General features: G+C 40.3%; 1 protein-coding gene across 3 annotated transcripts in view; it reads left to right on the top strand.

Annotated features, from left to right (window-relative positions):
- Nucleotides 1-2,300: 2,300 nt before the first annotated feature.
- The window catches only part of srgap3 (SLIT-ROBO Rho GTPase activating protein 3), a 102,712-nt gene continuing 85,013 nt past the window's right edge, over nucleotides 2,301-19,999 (top strand). For all 3 annotated transcript variants that reach the window (XM_020055785.2, XM_020055784.2, XM_020055786.2), the window contains exon 1: nucleotides 2,301-2,879. In XM_020055785.2, coding sequence (XP_019911344.1) covers nucleotides 2,813-2,879 — 67 coding nt within the window. In that variant the 5' untranslated portion in view covers nucleotides 2,301-2,812. The remainder of the gene's footprint in view (nucleotides 2,880-19,999) is intronic.

Genomic DNA, 19,999 nt, shown 5'->3' with positions numbered 1-19,999 from the left:
GAATGCACAAAACTGATGTAAGTCAATAAACTTCCATTCACAATATGCTGGTGAGCAAATGAGATGAAGGAATATGAGTGTCAGAGAGTATATCCTATACATTTAATTTACAGGCAATGTGCACATTAGAGGTACGCAGTTCCATCTAGATAGTATATGCTTCTCCTTAGACGGAAGAACATGGACACATTACAAATGTACTGAAGGACAACTTCTAAGCAGATGATGTCACCTTTTCATGTCCATTGATTGCATATACAGTAGATATAAAAACACCCCTGTTAAAATGCCAGGTTTTGTGATGTAAAAGAACGAGATAAAGATAAATAATCTCAGAACTTTTTCCCCTTTTAATGTGACCTATAATGTGAACAGTACAATTGAAAAACTAACTGAAATCTTCGAGGGGGAAAAATGAAAATAATAAAAACTTTACAATAGCCTAGTTGCATAAGTGTGCACACCCTCTTATAACTGGGGATGTGGCTGTGTTCAGAATTAACCAATCACATTCAAACTCATGTTAAGTAGAATTCAGTACACACCTGCCATCATTCAATCACTCTGATTAATCACAAAGTTCAGCTGTTTTCTTAGTTGCATCTCAGAGCAAAAGCCATGGTCCACAAAAAGCTTCCAAAGCATCAGAGGGATCTCATTGTTGAAAGATATCAGTCAGGAGAAGGGTACAAAATAATTTCCAAAGCATTAGATATACCATGAAACACAGTGGAGACAGTCATCATCAAGTGGAGAAAATATGGCACAACAGAGACATTACCAAGAACTGGACGTCCCTCCAAAATTGATGAAAAGACAAGAAGCAAACTGGTCAGGGAGGCTTCCAAGAGGCCTACAGCAACATTAAAGGAACTGCAGGAATTTCTGGCTAGTACTGGCTGTGTGCTACATGTGACAACAATCTCCCGTATTCTTCATATGAATGGGCTATGGGGTAGGGTGGCAAGACGGAAGCCTTTTCTTACTAAGAAAAACATCCAAGCCCGGCTGAAGTTTGCAAAAACAAACATCAAGTCCCCCAAAAGCACAAGGGGGAAAAAAATTATGGTCTGATGAAACCAAGGTTGAACTTTTTGGCCATAATTTTAAAAGGTATGTTTGGTGCAAAAATAACACATCACCCAAAGAACACCATACCCACAGTGAAGTATGGTGGTGGCAGAATCATGCTTTAAGGCTGTTTTTCTTCAGCTGGGACCGGAGCCTTAATCAGGGTGGAGGGAATTATGAACAGTTCAGGCGTCCGTTAGAAAGCTGAAGAAGAAGAGTAAGTTCACCTTTCAGCATGACAACGACCCAAAGCACACATCCAAATCCACAACAGCATGGCTTCACCAGAAAAATATTAACATTTTGGAATGGCCCAGCCAGAGCCCAGACCTGAATCCACATCTGTGGGGTGATCTGAAGAGGGCTGTGCACAGGAGATGTTCTCCCAATCTGACAGATTTGGAGCGCTTTTGCAAAGAAGAGTGGGCAAATATTGCCACGTCAAGATGTGCCATGCTAATAGACTCCTACCCAAAAAGACTGAGTGTTGTAATAAAATCAAAAGGTGCTTCAACAAGGTTATTGTGAGTTTTTTTTTTCTTCTCAAAATGTCAGTTTGTTTTTCAATTGAATTCTTCATGTTATAGGTTACATTAAAAGTGGAAGAATTTCTGACATGATTTATCTTTGTCTCATTCTCTTACATTACAAGAACCTGGCATTTTAACAGGGGTGTGTAGACTTTTTATATCCACTGTAATATATTAACAAAAATAAACAGAACCAATAGTCTATGAAGGAATAAACATATAATATTGCAGAATTAGCAGAATTGTAGAATTAGCACTATTTAGCCATTTTGGAAGAAAGTCCAAGAAATAAATCTTTTTTTTTTTTTTAACCTAAACTACAACATTTCATGCATGTTCTGTATGTGGGTTTCTCTCTTTGTGTTTCTGTATGTACGTTTTAAGGTAGTCCTTACAAGTAGGCTATTGTGAAACAAAAATCTGGTGAAGTGAGAACCTCTGACCAATCCTCATTTCCTAACAATAATTTTAGATTTAGATTGGGGTTTTGTGGTTAAGTTTAACTGTTAGTATTAGTTTCAGGGAAACTATAAGCGGTTTAGTGAAAATCTATATTCAATGGTACTCACTTCCAGTCATCGTAAGGATAATTAAACCAACAAAGATGTGTGTGTGCGTGTGTGTGTGATAAGGCGAGAGAGAGCAAAAGAGAGTAGGAGGAGACTCGAGTGACGTTCGATTCAATTCATCTTTCCCTGCAGTGCAAACGTTCAGGGCGCACACAGCTAATCTAATTAAAGAATGGTCGGTGTCCATCGCACATGCAAACCTATCGATTTTTGAGCACTTCAGAAATAAAGAAAACATCAACCACCGGAATGGGTGAACGCGTAGCCTCCTAACCTATTCTGTCCATTTTTCTTTTTGCTCTGAGTAAAAAGGTTTTGTTTTTCTCCGCTGCAGCTTTTGCTTTGGATGGCATGCTATCTCAAGAAAGGAGGAGCACCTCTTCTCTCACTCATGCATAGTTCTGATCTGCAAATGAAAGAAGACACCCAAGCCCCGTTTATATGAGCATTCGGGAGCTCACTATAGAATTTATCGTTGTAGCTGTTTATTTAGTGACTAGTGTTACTTGAAAAGTCAACGTATTCGGGGGGACTGAGCAGAGAAGACGGAGAAAAACGCAGCTAGAGTCGAGAATCTTTAGAGAGCACCTCTCGTGCAAGCTTCGACATCTCACGGAGTCTCTCCAAAATAACTCAGGAAAAATGTCCTCTCAAACTAGAGTCAAGAAGGATAAAGAGATCATAGGAGAATATGAAACGCAAGTCAAAGGTGGGTAATAAAGGAAAATGTAAATTCAGAAATGTTTTAATCTTGTGTGGATTATACATATTCCTCCAAGCTAAATATGACACATGGGCCAAAAGTGGTGAATGGCTAATGTATTTTGAAACAAATATGGTCTCATTACTAAAATTTAATGCATCATAATTTAATAAAAAATGATGCTCTTGTACCGGTGCCTGCGTGTTCCACTTTGCCAGCGCTGAGATCTCCACAAACAGGAGACGGTCCATCAGTCATTTGGTTGGGCAGTGCCATAGTGATTGCTTTGTGCCTTCTTCTTCAGTATAACATTAGACTTTGTAGTTATTTTTACATAATGTGCCCTGCCTTCAGGTGGCAGGTGATCTGTCAAAGTCCGTACGCCTATACATTTAGGCCCAGTGATAAGGACAGCAGACGTGTAGGAAAGACTGCATTCGTTCCATGTACCTAACGGAAATGCATTATTCAACCACGCACCGCCTGGAAGACGGCGTGGTCATAGAAAATAGAAGCAGACACGGGCTTTTCCATCTGGTTAATACGTCTTGTTGGTTAGGGTCAGTCTGGTTGCTCAAAGGCTGCACGTCGCTGCGGGCTTTGTTGCTAGGTAGAGCGATATGTAGTGTACTGGTTCCTCCTTGTCTGCGATGGGGAGATCTGCACTCGGTTAATTGAGCTCTTTTGTTTACGTTTATTGTGCCTTTGAGCTCAGCTGCACCACAGTGCCGCCTGGAATAATGCCACTGGAGGACAGTTTTAGACAATTTGACACAGGATAGCTATTATATCCAATGCCAAATTCAGATTTTTGTAGATTAAATACATGTCCACAATTCTACGTATTATTCCATTGATTAAAATGTACCAATGTCATAATTTTGCCTACATAGCCTATGTTACTTTATACTCTGTTTAATCAGATTTTCAGGCATAAATTAATGATAAGTAATCTACATAATATTGTGTGTGTAATCTTGGAAGTAAGACACAAAAAGTGGAAGATAAGATGTTATTACATAGTCTATTGGTCAAAAGAGTTTGGTCAGTTTATTAAAGGCTCCTGGTTCTAATCCATGAGACACAATGTCAAAAAAGACATCTGTCCTTGTGTCCTTGAACAAGGCACTAAAATTGCTGTTCATGAAACTGACTGCTAAATGGCAAAAAATGTAAATGTGTTATATAAACCATATAGCGGCTCTGTGTGTCATTATAATGACAATACAGCAGTTATCACTATAGTAAATGGAAACATACAGTATCATGACATACCCCTACAGTATATTGTAGGTTCAAAGTGACTGTGCACCCAGAGCATCAAGCTAATCTCTCTCTTTGTGTGTGTGCATGTGTGTGTGTGTGTGTGAGAGAGAGAGAGAGAGGTTGAGAGAGGTGGGGGTTTTTATACTGTGTGCTGTGACTGAACAACATGGCAGGTCTTCTATCCAGGCTTATTTAGATCTTACCTATCTCTCCTGAGTGCATACACACACAGAGGTTTTGCTTTTTTCGTGCTGCTTGTTGTGAAATGTTAGAATTCTCACAAATCTTTATGGAAAAAAAAACTCATGTGCCACATGTATTGCCAATTAATACACATTATTGGCACAGTGGGCATCTGTCAATACTGCCCTGTCGTTTTGCCCTAATTAAGAGAAATTCAGATTTTTGTTATTTTACAGATTTTCTTACCCTGGGCCAAACAATATCAAAGGCCTGCTGACTTACGCTGCTCATATTTTCCTTAAACTCACAGCTTTGTTTGTGATCAATTAGTCTGGATTTTTTTACTCTGTCACTGTTTATTTGAATTGACATACTTTATATGGAGTTAACTAGCCTTTTGTCAGTGATTTCAAAGTCTGGGATTATCTCTAATTATCAAGTAATAATCATAGACTGAGCTGTTGGATTCGTGTATTGCTCCCCCTTTAATAAAGGCTGTCAGAGAATTTGTTCTGCAAATTGAGACCAGTTTCTAGAGTGTTCTATTTGGGTTAAAATGTGTTATTGTCATAAAATGGCTTATCCCGCACAACAGATATACACTCACCTAAAGGATTATTAGGAACGCCTGTTCAATTTCTCCTTAATGCAATTATCTAATCAACTAATCACATGGCAGTTGCTTCAATGCATTTAGGGGTGTGGTCTCCTGAACTCCAAACTGAATGTCAGAATGGGAAAGAAAGGTGATTTAAGAAATTTTCGAGCGTGGCATGGTTGTTGGTGCCAGACGGGCCGGTCTGAATATTTCACAATCTGCTCAGTTACTGGGATTTTTTTGCACGAGCTCACCAAAATTGGACAGTTGAAGACTGGAAGAATGTTGCCTGGTCTGATGAGTCTCGATTTCTGTTGGGACATTCAGATGGTAGAGTCAGAATTTGGCGTAAACAGAATGAGAACATGGATCCATCCTGCCTTGTTACCACTGTGCAGGCTGGTGGTGGTGGTGTAATGGTGTGGGGGATGTTTTCTTGGCACACTGTAGGCCCCTTAGTGCCAATTGGGCATGGTTTAAATGCCATGGCCTACCAGAGCATTGTTTCTGACCATGTCCATTCCTTTATGACCACCATGTACCCATCCTCTGATGGCTACTTCCAGCAGGATAATGCACCATGTCACAAAGCTCGAATCATTTCAAATTGGTTTCTTGAACATGACAATGAGTTCACTGTACTGAAATGGCCCCCACAGTCACCAGATCTCAACCCAATAGAGCATCTTTGGGATGTGGTGGAACAGGAGCTTTGTGCCCTGGATGTGCATCCCACAAATCTCCATCAACTGCAAGATCTTATCAATATGGGCCAACATTTCTAAAGAATGCTTTCAGCACCTTGTTGAATCAATGCCACATAGAATTAAGGCAGTTCTGAAGGTGAAAGGGGGTCAAACACAGTATTAGTATGGTGTTCCTAATAATCCTTTAGGTGAGTGTACAGTGGGGAGAACAACTATTCGATACACTGCCAATTTTGCAGGTTTTCCTGTCTGTAATTCAGACCGAGGGAGATTGACCGTCATCTTGAACTTCTTCCATTTTCTAATAATTGCGCCAACAGTTGTTGCCTTCTCACCAAGCTGCTTGCCTATTGTCCTGTAGACCATCCCAGCCTTATGCATGTCTACAATTGTATCTCTGATGTCCTTACACAGCTCTCTGGTCTTGGCCATTGTGGAGAGGTTGGAGTCTGTTTGATTGAGTGTGTGGACAGGTGTCTTTTATACAGGTAACGAGTTCAAACAGGTGCCGTTAATACAGGTAATGAGTGGAGAACAGGAGGGCTTCTTAAAGAAAAACTATCAGGTCTTTGAGAGACGGATTTCTTATTGGTTGGTAGGTGATCCAATACTTATGTCATGCAATAAAAAGCAAATTAATTATAAAAAAAATCATACAATGTGATTTTCTGGATTTCTGTTTTAGATTCCATCTCTCACAGTTGAAGTGTACCTATGATAATAATTACGGACTTGTACATGCTTTGTAAGTAGGAAAACCTGCTAAATAGGCAGTGTATCAAATACTTGTTCTCCCCACTGTATCAGATTTAAAAAGTGTGTTTATGTTAAAATATATGTAGTCCACTCAAGCTTTGGTAGGGTATTAATAAAAATCCCAAATAAAATGTAGGGTTGTAGAGGCTCTTAGTGTTTAAAGAGATAAACATCATAGAAATCTGAAAACTGCAATCAAGAAAAAACATTTAACCTTTAATTAGATATTTTAACCTACAAGATGTTAGTGAAAAAAAGAAACGTTTCTGCAGATACTGTACAACCTCCTAGTCCCAAGCATGCTAGCGAAGCCTGACCTTGCTGTAAATAATGTAAGCCATCCAAATGAACCACAGGAAGAGGGTGTTGTGAATGAACTGTATGAACCTAAGGATGAACAAGTGACTGAACAGGCGCCAAGGTTTTGGGGAGAACACTCCTGAGCGTCAGTGCTTCTGAGTAGGCGCGGCTGAGTTGCAGAGTGAGAGGGAAAGAGAGAGAGGGGGAGCTCCACCCACCTATAGTCTCGCTGACAGTGGTTCCACTAATGCTGTGCTGCAGGGGCTTATGATTGGTGATCCCCTGAGTCAACAGTCAGTCACTTGGCTAGGAGAGGAGAGAAGAGTGTGAACTGCTACAGGAGGATTATAGGGTTGATCTACAGCACCGCTCTCAGTGGGTTGTGTGTCTACCACTGCTAGTAATAACAGTAGTGAGGTCTAATGTTGCCTTTTTTGGTGTAAGAAGCCTGGCACAAGAATTGGCTCATAGTATCTATCACAGGGCTTTACTCAAATCTATTTAATGCAGAGTTTCACACAGGTCTCATTTTTATACTTTGGTATGACTTGTAGGGTGGGGATCACACTCTCAAATCGGTGCCAATCCCAGGGCAAACACCAGGGAGGACACCAGACCAGTGAAACACTTTAGGCTCATGCAGACCAACGTGGGGCTACCAGTTGAGGGTTATAACCCCGGGGTGCTTTGCTGATACGTCATGCAAACCGATTCAAGTGAAGCCCTTGAACCCTGAAAACGGACCACTTTATTAATACTGGGTTGGTGTTATGAAAAGTGCTCCTGCGCGTTTACCACACCTCCCCAGCTGTATTAATGTCAGCTAGCAAAACATTCAGTGATGACCAAAAAACCAGCCGTGGCTGGAGCCCCCGAATGCCCGGGTCTGGTGAGGCCGGTGGCAGACACTAACTACAAGGTCACTGAGTTGGCCTTATCTAGTGGTGTGTGATTTAATAGACTGGAGGATGTGCTTTCATCAAAAGTAGGTGGGATCTAACAACATCTCTCATTTTTAGCTTGCTATTGACATATCCAGCATAGCTATTCTCCCGCTTTGCCAGGCATGACTGCAGACTCGAATGCGTTTTTATACATCTATTATTCAGCATACATCTAAATCTGCAATGGGTGCCAAGTCTGACTATGTTTAAGACAAGGCCTTGAAAGAGAAACAGGGAGAGACTGATGCTAATTCATGAGAAATCCTCCTCGTTATTCATTCTCAGCTGCTCAAACACACAGAAGGTCTCGAGCCACCAAAGCAGAGGGGCCCTGACATCTACAGCCTATTGGTTTTGTTCATCAGTTGGTTGACAACAATGGCAGCATTTTGGGTCTCTTTCTGTCTCTAGGTCCCTGCTACTATGTGCTACCGTAATGAGATTCATTTTGGAAATTGCACCTGTCATATAGTGAGTTATTGTGTTTTGGTATGGAGGATGTATACAGAGGGACGGGGTTCATTATCGGTGAAGCCTTTCTGATAGAGCATGGTTCAGCTGAGCTTGCTATTGCAAGGTGGCTTGGCTTGTATTCATAGAATCTTAATTGTTTGGCTTCAGTAGTCAAACACATGATTTTAATAGTAATTTTAGCTCACAATGAGGAAGATGTATTAGCCGATAGGAAAGAGCAATGCTATCATCTTGATTCATCTGGCCCATCTTAAATGTACTGTATGTCTTTGTGATTATTGATTTAATCGGGAAAACACTTCACATCACCACAAACATTCTCCTAAAAACATTTGAGCATGTCACTGAGCAGGCTCCTCAGAGGTCATCTGTAGTTGTTGGTTAGGCAGGTCGAGGTCTGTGAAGGATAAGGTATGATGGAAGTAGTGCTCACCTATGTCCAAGTGATTGCTTGTGGACAGATGGTCAATATTACCATAGATCTGTCATGATACAATAAGGATACATTGTATATTGAGCAGGATATTTCAATGCCTTGAACTGACTTAATGAATTGTTTCCTGCTTCATAGCGATATGCAAGATCTGTTCCTTATTCCTAGCTGGTAAATCAACATGGTTTTTAAAAGATATGACTCAACTGAATATTTTTTACATTATATTCAATGTCAATCTAGTTTTCTTTGCATTAAGCACCACTGAATCAATGAGGGCTTTTAGTAATGCAACCAAATCAGATTGCAGCACAGACATAGCTTGGTTTCTAGTTGGGCCAATAGCATGGAAAACAGTATAATTTGCATACAGATGAAAATTACAGGTCTGAAAAGATGGACAAATATTACTTATTTAAATAGTATGAATTGAGGACACCCTTCGCAATATTAAATCATGCATTGTGACCTGTCTGTACATTTTAAACCACTTTCATGATGACTGGTTCAGACAGTGTATAGAAAAGTGGATAGGTCAGCATATGTTTTGTGTTGGTAGACAACTGCAAGTTGAAACGAAAAGGGCTTGAAATGTTTCACTTTATGTGTAATGAATCTAGAATATATGAAGTTGTCACAAGTGAATGATCTGCTGAGACCTCTTGGACCCAATCAATTGTAAATAACAGATGTTTCCTCTTTTGGCGTCAATGGGGATGCTTCAGAAAGAGTGGAAAGAGGAGTGTATTTTGGGTGTGGGAAATGGGAAATAAAAGAACAGCCTTCCCTCCTGCAAGACACTCAGAGACTACGTGGATCAAAGGTCTTGTGATTATACATGCAGTAGCCAAAAGACTGACAACTCAGTTCACATACACACACACAGTAGAGCAAGACAGACAGACCTATAGTGAGACAAACACACACATACAGTGTTCATGTATCTCTGTGTAATACAAGCTCCTACTATTTAAACCGTACAGGGAAGCTTTTCTCTGCTAGATTGGCCTGATAAAATACCTAATACACTCTGTATTTCCACTGCTTGTTTTCTCCCCTTTCATAATCCAGCCTAAACCACTCAGCTGTGTAGCCAGGCAATATGGCACAGCTCCCGTGGTGTATTATTTATCTTTTGCTGTCCTTCGACCCCCCCCCCCCCCATCCCCTGATCGTGGCCCTGGCGCTCTAAGCCTGATTACATTGCAGGGGTAGTGCTGCTGCAGAGCTATCTCGAAAAACTCTGCTGTTGTTTTAGAATGGTAAATTTTTAACCAACAGAATGACTGAAGATAGGGAGTTTTCAATTACACCCAAATCTGCTCTGAAATGCTTACTGTTTTTGATGGGTCATTATCATTCTGCCACGTTGGTGCTGTGCAGTTGCTTCGGTGCCTTTGTGAAGTGTTGTTTATAATGCTTATTGAGATCACTTCAACTTGTTGGTAATGTATTTGGAACGTCATTATGTATACTATAAGCTCTAATAGACATATCCTGAGTAAAGATGCATAGTAAAAGCCAGTGCGGCATTGCATGCCCTTATAACCATGTTTTTAGGTTACATTTCAGTAATGATGGCTATTTACCTGAATAAAACTATATATGGGCAAAATGCAGTACATACAGAATTTAACAATAAAAAAATTGAGAATGAGACAATTAAAACACTTGTTTCCAAAATGGTCCGTAATGATAAAAACATATTACATCTCACATACACACCACATTGCAGAGGAAACCAGGTCATGTTGCATCAGACAGGCAGCACTGTGTGGTCAAGTCAATGTAGTTTTCACACCTTTGGGTTCAGGTTTCTTGAGCTAGCCTGCTGAGAAACCACCACTGCAAGTTTCTTCAGACAGACAAAAGCAAGGAAACTTAACCTTCTCTGCAGACACAATTTAAACATGTTTGAAATTTGTTTAACATCCCACTTAGCAGGTATGCTTAAAAGCACTAATGTCAATGTAACACAGCAGTCTGCTTTACAACCCTGCCCCTGGGGTATCATAAATTAATGTTTCCGCATGAGAAAACCTCAGATTTCTACAGTAGGCACAATTATTACAAAGGATTAACTTCAGTATTGTATGTCTTCTGCTGGAACCATAGAGATGTACAGTGCCTCTCAGAAGTATTCACTCTCTTAGACTTTTATATATCTTGTTGTTGAAACATGAAATCACAATCTATTTAATTAGGACTTTTTGCCACTGATCAACACAAAACAGTCCATAATGTCAAAGTGAACACAAAAATCGGCAAATAGTACAAATTTAAAACAGAAAATACTTGAAGTTATGTAATTAGTTGAATGGAGTTCAAACAAGGCCTATGGAAGGAAGATATCAAAAGCAGATCTAGAATAAGGATCTTCAAAAGCACTTAATATAACTGACTTTGTCTTGAGCCGGCCGTCCTCAGAAAACGTAGTACCTGGGTGGGAAGGGCCCTAGTCATGGAGGGCTCCACGAGGCCTGTGGTCACTCTAAAGGAGCTTCAGTCTTCTCATACGACTCAATTGGGAGACACTACATACAGCAACAATAGCCTGTTGGCTTCACGAAAGTGGTCTTCATGGGAGATTGGGGAAAATAAAACAGCTCGCATCAAATCTCCGCTAGAGTTCATCAGAAGGCATTGTGGGAGACTGAGACAGTGGAAGAAGATTCTATGGTCTGATGATACCAAAATAACGTTTTTTTTCCTCAAAACTGCTATGTTTGGCTCAAGCCTAACATTGCACGTCCTACTGAGAACGCCGTCCCTTATGTGAAGCATGGTGATTCTAGTGAAGCGTGGTTCATTTCATTTTGTAACACAAAAACATTTGGAAAAGGCCAAGGGAGGTACATTCTTTTGAGGGCCAAGAGTTCATATGGGTGAATCCATTTGAAGGTCAACCTCAGCATTTATTAAGTAAAGTTATATCTATCAAAATAGACATTTACCAGTATATTGTCATTTCTCTGAAGTTATTCAACAAAATCTGCTAATGAAAGAATATACATAGGCCCAAACTACCAATCCACTTTTTTTGGACATTGTTACAAATTATTTCTTATTTAGTTGGTTTTCATTCACCCTGTGATATTAGTCTTAATACCTCTAGAAATGTCCCCAGGCTTCCCCTCTAGTATTCTCCCCAGGCATTGACACTATATGTCTTTGAGAGCAGAGGGACTAGCAGAGTGTAAGTTAATAACCCTGAACCACCAGGAGGAGATAACATTTTGTTATGTTTTATTAGTGGGGCTTTATAGAGAGAGCAGCCAATTTGAAAAGCATTCAAAGTAACTGATTTCTTGCCAAGTGAGTGCCAAGGGGATAGCTTTCACACATTTAGAAGATAAAGAAAGTGGCTGTCCTAGGGGGCTGTTACCCCTGATCAAGCCGTTACGATAACAGAGGTGCAGAAGTGCACTCTTCAGCATTTCAGCAAAATTATGTGAATGATTTGAGAATATATACTATTTTCAACTTCTGACAATAGTTCCATATTAAAGGACAGGTTCACTATTTTGTAACCTGGGGCCTTTTTTCTGATTATCTAGCATAATCCTGGACTGTGGAGAGACACTTTTTTTCACAAATTATGACAGTTTTGAGTTTGTTAAATTTTTTAAAGGAAGCCTTTCTCCGGCCTACAATGGAAGTGAATGGGGCCACCGATATAGTGTTCCGTTTTTGCTAAACGGGAAGGCCAGGATATATTGATATAGGTCTCCGTATGGTCTCCAGAAAAAAAGTTCAAAAACTAGCATTGTATCAGTGGTTATGTTCTACAAACCCGATTCCAAAAAAGTTGGGACACTGTACAAATTGTGAGTAAAAAAGGAATGGAATAATTTACAAATCTCATAAACTTATATTTAATTCAAAATAGAATATAGATAACATATCAAATGTTGAAAGTGAGACATTTTGTAATGTCATGCCAAATATTGGCTCATTTTGGATATCATGAGAGCTATACATTCCAAAAAAGTTTGGACAGGTAGCAATAAGAAGCCGGAAAAGTAAAATGTACAGATAAGGAACAGCTGGAGGACCAATTTGCAACTTATTATGTCAATTGGCAACACGATTCGGTATAAAAAGAGCCTCTCAGAGTTGTAGTGTCTCTCAGAAGTCAAGATGGGCAGAGGATCACCAATTCCCCCAATGCTGCGGCGAAAAATAGTGGAGCAATATCAGAAAGGAGTTTCTCAGAGAAAAATTGCTAAGAGTTTGAAGTTATCATCATCTACAGTGCATAATATCATCCAAAGATTCAGAGAATCTGGAACAATCTCTGTGCGTAAGGGTCAAGGCCGGAAAACCATACTTGATGCCCGTGATCTTTGGGCCCTCAGATGGCACTGCATCACATACAGGAATGATACTGTAATGGAAATCACAACATGGGCTCAGGAATACTTCCAGAAAACATTGTCAGTGAACAAAATCCACCGTGCCATTCGCCGTTGCCAGCTAAAACTCTATAGGTCAAAAAAGAAGCTGTATCTAAACAGGATCCAAAAGCGCAGGCGTTTTCTCTGGGCCAAGGATAATTTATAATGGATTGTGGCAAAGTGGAAAAGTGTTCTGTGGTCAGACAAATAAAAATTTGAAGTTAATTTTGGAAAACTGGGACGCCATATCATCCGGACTAAAGAGGACAAGGACAACCCAAGTTGTTATCAGCGCTCAGTTCAGAAGCCTGCATCTCTGATGGTATGGGGTTGCATGAGTGCGTGTGGCATGGGCAGCCTACACATCTGGAAAGGCACCATCAATGCTGACAGTTATATCCAAGTTCTAGAACAACATATGCTCCCATCCAGACGTTGTCTCTTTCAGGGAAGACCTTGCATTTTCCAACATGACAATGCCAGACCACATACTGCATCAATTACAATGTCATGGCTACATAGAAGAAGGATCCGGGTACTGAAATGGCCAGCCTGCAGTCCAGATCTTTCACCCATAGAAAACATTTGGCGCATCATAAAGAGGAAGGTACGACAAAGAACACCTAAGACAGTTGAGCAACTAGAAGCCTGTATTAGACAAGAATGGGACAACATTCCTATTCATAAACTTGAGCAACTTGTCTCCTCAGTCCCCAGACGTTTGCAGTCTGTTATAAAAAGAAGAGGGGATGCCACACAGTGGTAAACATGGCCTTGTCCCAACTTTTTTGAGATGTGTTGATGCCATGAAATTTAAAATAAACATATTTTTCCCTTAAAATGATACATTTTCTCAGTTTAAACATTTGATATGTCATCGATGTTGTATTCTGAATAAAATATTGAAATTTGAAACTTCCACATCATTGCATTCTGTTTTTATTCACAATTGTACAGTGTCCCAACTTTTTTGGAATCGGGTTTGTATGTGAAACCAAACTATTTATTTCATAAACGGTGCACTACCTCAGAACATACAGGTATGTAAACTTTGGCACTTGAGCGAACAGCGCTGTTTGTGGGAGCGGTGATTTTTCAAAACACAGTTGAACTACGGTGCTGACCTCGCATTGGAATTTACTAGCTAGCAACATTCTGAATTTACGGGAATTCATCACAAGTGTGGATCCCAGTTGTGATAATACAATGAAATCTAGCTCCAGGATCACTTTTCATAGGCTTCCATTTTCTGGCCCTGAAAGTATGAGGCTTTGGCTCATCGTCTTACAGATTGATGTAAACACTCCAGTCGATCAACTTCACTTGGCTGACCATCGGGTTTGCGGGGAACATTTTGATATTGCTGACTTTACTAAGAATGTACCACAAAAAAGGAATACTAAACAGTTTAGTTTTTAAATATGTCTGTTCTCCGTGTATGACATGCCAAACAGCCCTGGAATACAGGTATGTGGGGCCAAATCCTATTAATTGTCCTACTGTGAAATGAAACCTACTTTGGGGAGGCAACATTTAATTTTTGTTCATTGCAATTATAAGAGGAGGCCGAGGTTTTTCGAAACACTGTAGCAAAATAACAGACATGTCCGTTCCAAACTGAATACATGTCACTAATGCTAGGTGGTAGCAATCAGGTCGGGGGTGCTGAGATTTTGTCTGGGGGGGCTACTCTCCCAGCACCCCTACATCCATACGTCATAGAGGGAATGTTATTGCGTGTTGTCTCATGGTAAGCCCAGCAGGAATAGATTCTGATTTCCATTGGTAAAGACACATTTCAGGATCTTATGCAAATAAAATACTGATGATTTGTTGTGATTTGAGTTCATTACATATCATAATAATTTACAGTAAGTGTTATAATTATCATATTAAATTTCAGGACACAGTACAGTAAACATGTAGTGCATGTTTAATAACTTAATAACCAACCATGATAAACAAGATTCATATTTGGTATTAGAGATGTCTTTAAATCCGTTGTCTCAAATAAAAAAAACACCGGCAACCGCTGAGCCTAGTCTGAGCCAAGTCTGAGGGTGTACCAACCAGTGAGTTCCAAATCTGTATGTAATTTGTATGGTATCTACCGTCCCCAAGTTCTGAACCACCATCTGTGAAACACTGGTCTACATTAAATTACTGCAAATTCTGACCACACCCTGTCTCAGTTACAATTTAGCCAATGCAATCATTGTTTGCTCTGCTGTAGTTGTCCTGATCCCAACTGACAAAATCTGATGGGACTGCTGCTGCTCACAATAATGCTGCTGCTCATACTAGCAATAATAATTGCTAGTAAGATCAATGGATTACAACAATTATCAGGCAGTTGTTGAAATAAGAAGATATTTATAAGTTACGTTCTGTAGATGTTTACACAACTATCAAAATGCTGAGGTGGTATAAGCCTAGACAAAAGACAGACCTTTATTGAAGTGGATCTAAAAAAAAACTATGGAAGAAATCAATGGTGCAATAACGCAAAGGGACAATTTTAGAGCTCTGGCTGGTTTTAGATTTAATATTAAAGGTGGTCTCATTACAGAAAGGGAAGTGTATTCAGGTTGCACGACCAGGCAGGGGAAGTTATGGCACGGTCTTTAAGCCACAGTAGTTCCAGCCAACCAGTTTCCATGGAGGACACAGCAGTGCCTCCCTACTTTTTGGATGATTTAACTTCTCCATCACTGAGACTGCCAGCTATGAGGAGTACTTGAAAAGGCCTCTGACAACTAGTTGCAACAAGACACAACTAGTCAACACCTAAAATGACATACTGCATTTAGCTAGACCTACTGGGTCATTTTGGTCACTGGTATTAACAACATTATACACCAATGAAGCTCAGTAAAGTCCTGCTTTTGTATTTTTATACATATTGTCTCATTGTGATAAATACATTTTTCAAGAGTGACTGGTTCAAATTCACTTATACAGTAGATTGGTCATTAATAAGAACACCAATTAACTGACTGCTATTAGCAAAAACGGTCTTCCAGCAACTGCCACTGTAGCGTTGCAGCATAGACCCATATTATACATTACTAAAGAGCTATAAACGCACAACTGTCTCTTGTGATTGAACATAGGAGGCCGTACTGCTAGCGGTCGAGATAGATCAAGAGCTACTGAAGAACTAAATCATCTGCTTATACATCAATTTGACATCATACAGTAAGTGGATCAGAGATTAATGTCTGGGACCAAATTACATTTCTGGAACTGGCTGACGGTAAAGCCCACGGGTGTAGACTTTAGTTTGTGTTTGGTGAGTTTGTCCACTACACCCCTCAGTTGAGTCCCACTCTAGAACAGAACTGATCACTGAAATGAAGTCAGGATGTGTTCGGTCTGCAGTTGGTGGTTCTGTATTTGGTCAGCTTAACTGGAAAACTGCAGTGACCTCAGTAGGCCATTTCCAATTATAAACATTAATCACTTTTCACATGAGCCCAGGACTTCCAGCACAGCAGGGCATTATTGCACCTCTATTCCCTGGTCTTTCATCACCAATGCACTGTCTCTGATTTGACTCCCATGTCACTCCTGGCAAACACTGACAAGGACTGCGGTGAATAATTGATGACGGTCTAGGTGAGGCAGTTATGTTCCTTAACAAAAGAGGATAGAGTGAAATGAAAATAATCTGTTGACTGTGCAGGGGCTTTTAGATCAGCATGCTTGTATGGAACAGAAATGGTGTTTGAAGTAAACTACTAGACATTCTTGGTTTGGAGGCGCTGGGTGCCATCTTAAGGAACAATCCTAGAAATTCAGTTATATTTTGAGAGCATGCTTGCCTTGGGCTTTCCAGAGACTGTAGCCTCGAGTTGGTCACAGTCTGAGCGCTCTCGTTGCCTCACCTGTCTCACTCACGTGTCTAACTCAGTTGTGTTGGTATTGTATACTCGCAGAATACATAGGTCTCTGTGTGGTTTCAGCTTACGCAGACAGCAGGTGACCTTGGCCTCTGGAAACTGTCTGTCTAACTGTGGTGGATGAGCGTTTATCTGGCAGGGGATCCCTTTGGCTTCATTTCTTACCATACAGCAACAATACCATAATGGCTAGATGTAAAAAATCAAACAGCCTGCCTTGCAATCTTGATCATTAAGATGGCAGGTAATGTAATGTATTTGATGGTAGATGACAAATATTGTTTTTAAAATCAGCTGATCCAAGACGGCAAAGAAAAAAAATCTAATCTTTCCTCTATTGAAAAATAAATGTGTTGGTCCAATCTGTAATTATTCAGGAAGTTGATGTTCATGTGATTGGGTGCTTATTGGCATTGTGTCTAATAGTCTAGATGACATCAATTATGTTGCAGCCACAGTGAACTTTTATTATTTTCTTTTTTGAATAAGTCTATTAGACTGAGATAGTGGGAAAAGAGTGAGCGTTATCGAAAGAGCAGTGGCTGGAGTGAAAACCGAAAGCAGTGGCCTACACCACCAGACTGCCTAAGGCTACATTTATGGTGTTCTCGGGGGCAGTCGAAATTATTTAAGGGGAGGTACCTTCAAAAGAGCTACTTGGCTAGAGAGTCATTGAATGGACATGCATTGATTTATGCCTACTATATATTCATAGGACGTGCAAATCATTTATTTGAGAACTTTATTATGCAATTATCATAATATCAAAACATGAAAGCACCAAAGTGTTTCAAAAACATTGGCAATTTAGTTAAATATAACACCTCATGTCTCACCAAAATAACCAGATACTTCTGATTTTTTCTTTCCTTATGCGATGGTTTGTTTGCTACAAGTTCATATTTGATGGACTATATGTTAGAAAATATGATTTTATTCTATAGGGAAGTCTATTTCTTACATTTCATTAATCTTAATTTAAAATAAAATCGGAATCACTCTCTAAGATGTTAATGTTTACTAAATGGGAGGTATGAAGCCATTAAAGGAATAACACAAGGTTACAATTCATATAGACATTATTTAATTCATCCAACAAGGAGTGAAACTGCACATGCCTTTCCACTCCCCAAACCAACCCCGCCCCCTACCTTGCTCTTTTCCAATCAACTGCTCCATAGGGACTGGTGCACACCCGCGTTGCTATGGAGACACCACGCAGCCTATTCTCCATGGTCCTCCATGGCAGCAGATCCATGGTTACAGATGTGATTGATGGCTGATGTTGTGAAAGGGTGTGTCTGGTGCGCCATGGTCCTTGCTTCCCTGAAGCTTCAACCCTGTGTAGCATGCTGACATTATAATGATGATGTTTGGAAAGGAGGGAAAGTCAATGGTGAGGAAGAATGAGAGAGAGAGAGAGAGAGAGAGAGATACAGAAAGAGGGTCTGTCTGGACATGACATTTACAGTGTAAAGGTCCTATTTGTTTTCCTCCATATGATTCCTTCCCTTAAGATGTGTCACAATGTTCCACTTCATAGGTGAGTTTCTGAGAAAATCGAGATATAAAGAGCAACAATTGAAAATGAATGTATCACCTATAAAATAGTTCTCCCTCAAACAAAATATTATGATTGGCAAATCTACTCTACACCATGCATGTAGATATAGGGTGTCTTTATCAATTAGCATGTGACACTAGTTTATTCAAACCCATGAACTTACTGGGAATGTTCCTTCCCTGTGTTAACTGCACCGATTTAACTGCACTGACTCATTTCAATTGAAGTTCCTAATAAGGAAATGCCCATAAACCAGCAGGATATGCCCAGAGAGAGATAACACGCAGGCTGACAGACAGATCGCTCTTTGCTTTAGGATATACCCTCAGTTGAGTCCTAGCCAGCCATTGATCAGCCTCTGCTGTTACTGGCTGTGCTTCTGCTGCAGTGGTCCGGAGGAATCAGCCACAGGAAACTGAGCAGATAGGTCACAGACAGACAGACTGACAGGCAGAGAGACAGACTGACAGGCAGACAGACAGACTGACAGGCTGACGCGTAACACGTCCAGACAGACTGATTTGACACAACCAGACCAGACAGGGCTAGCACTGAGAAGAGACGGGCAGATAGACAAAGCCCTACAAAAGGGATTAGTGACCAATTTCGAGAAAGGATATGGTTGCGCAGATAGAGATGTTATGCCTGCCACACCTACCAAATGCCAGTACTGAAATATAATTAGTTCAGAAAGAGAATAAGACATTCTTCCTTTGAGTGTGATGCTCAGGTCACTGCCACAGTGTGGGAGTCAGACCAAAACTGACCTGCATGTGCATTTACCACCTAATGTGGTAGGAGAGTATCTGCTTTGCAGTGGAAAGGCCTGAAATCACAAAGCTGTGTTGGGGATTAGAGGACAGAATGTGTCTGGGCACATGCTTTTGTCTGCTGTGTGTGTGTGTGTTCTTTGTTCGTTGTACATTATGACACACTGGTATGGCTGGACTCAGATATTGTTACCAAGGACTTTAATGAGGCTGTTTATTTTTCATGTGTTGCATCCAGATGTTACAAGAACCTACAGTGCTTCCCCTACGTTTTTTCTCCGATAGTCGGGGGTTGTGGGCTGACACGCCGGCATCAACGACACAAAAGGCTTGATGCGTGAAACGCTAAAATGTCCTCCATGTACACCAGTCTCTCTTGCTTGACCACTTTATTTTCTTTACATTATTTGACAATACTTTTTTAACTGTTCACCTCCCAGATTCCTACAGTTGTGCTCAAAAGTTTGCATACCCTTGAGAATTGATAATATACGTACCATTTGTTAAGAAAACATGAGCGAGCAGGCAAAACACATATTGTATTTGTTATGGGATGCATATTCTGTAGGTTATAACAGAATGGCATAATCAAAAAACGAAATATGGAAACAAAGAAAAAAATGGACCTGTTCTAAAGTCTGCATACCCTTTGTTCTTAATACTGTGTATTGCCCCCTTCAGCATCAATGACAGCATGCAGTCTTTTGTAATAGTTGTCTATGAGGCCCAAAACTCTTGCATGCTGTATAGCTGCCCATTCAACTTGGCAAAATGCCTCAAGGTTATGCATAGTCTGTGGTCGTCTTGCATGAACCCTAACCCTAACCCAGAG

The sequence above is a fragment of the Esox lucius genome, chromosome 17 (assembly GCF_011004845.1).
Source record: "Esox lucius isolate fEsoLuc1 chromosome 17, fEsoLuc1.pri, whole genome shotgun sequence".
NCBI lineage: Eukaryota > Metazoa > Chordata > Actinopteri > Esociformes > Esocidae > Esox > Esox lucius.
This window is presented reverse-complemented; position numbering and strand designations above follow the sequence as displayed.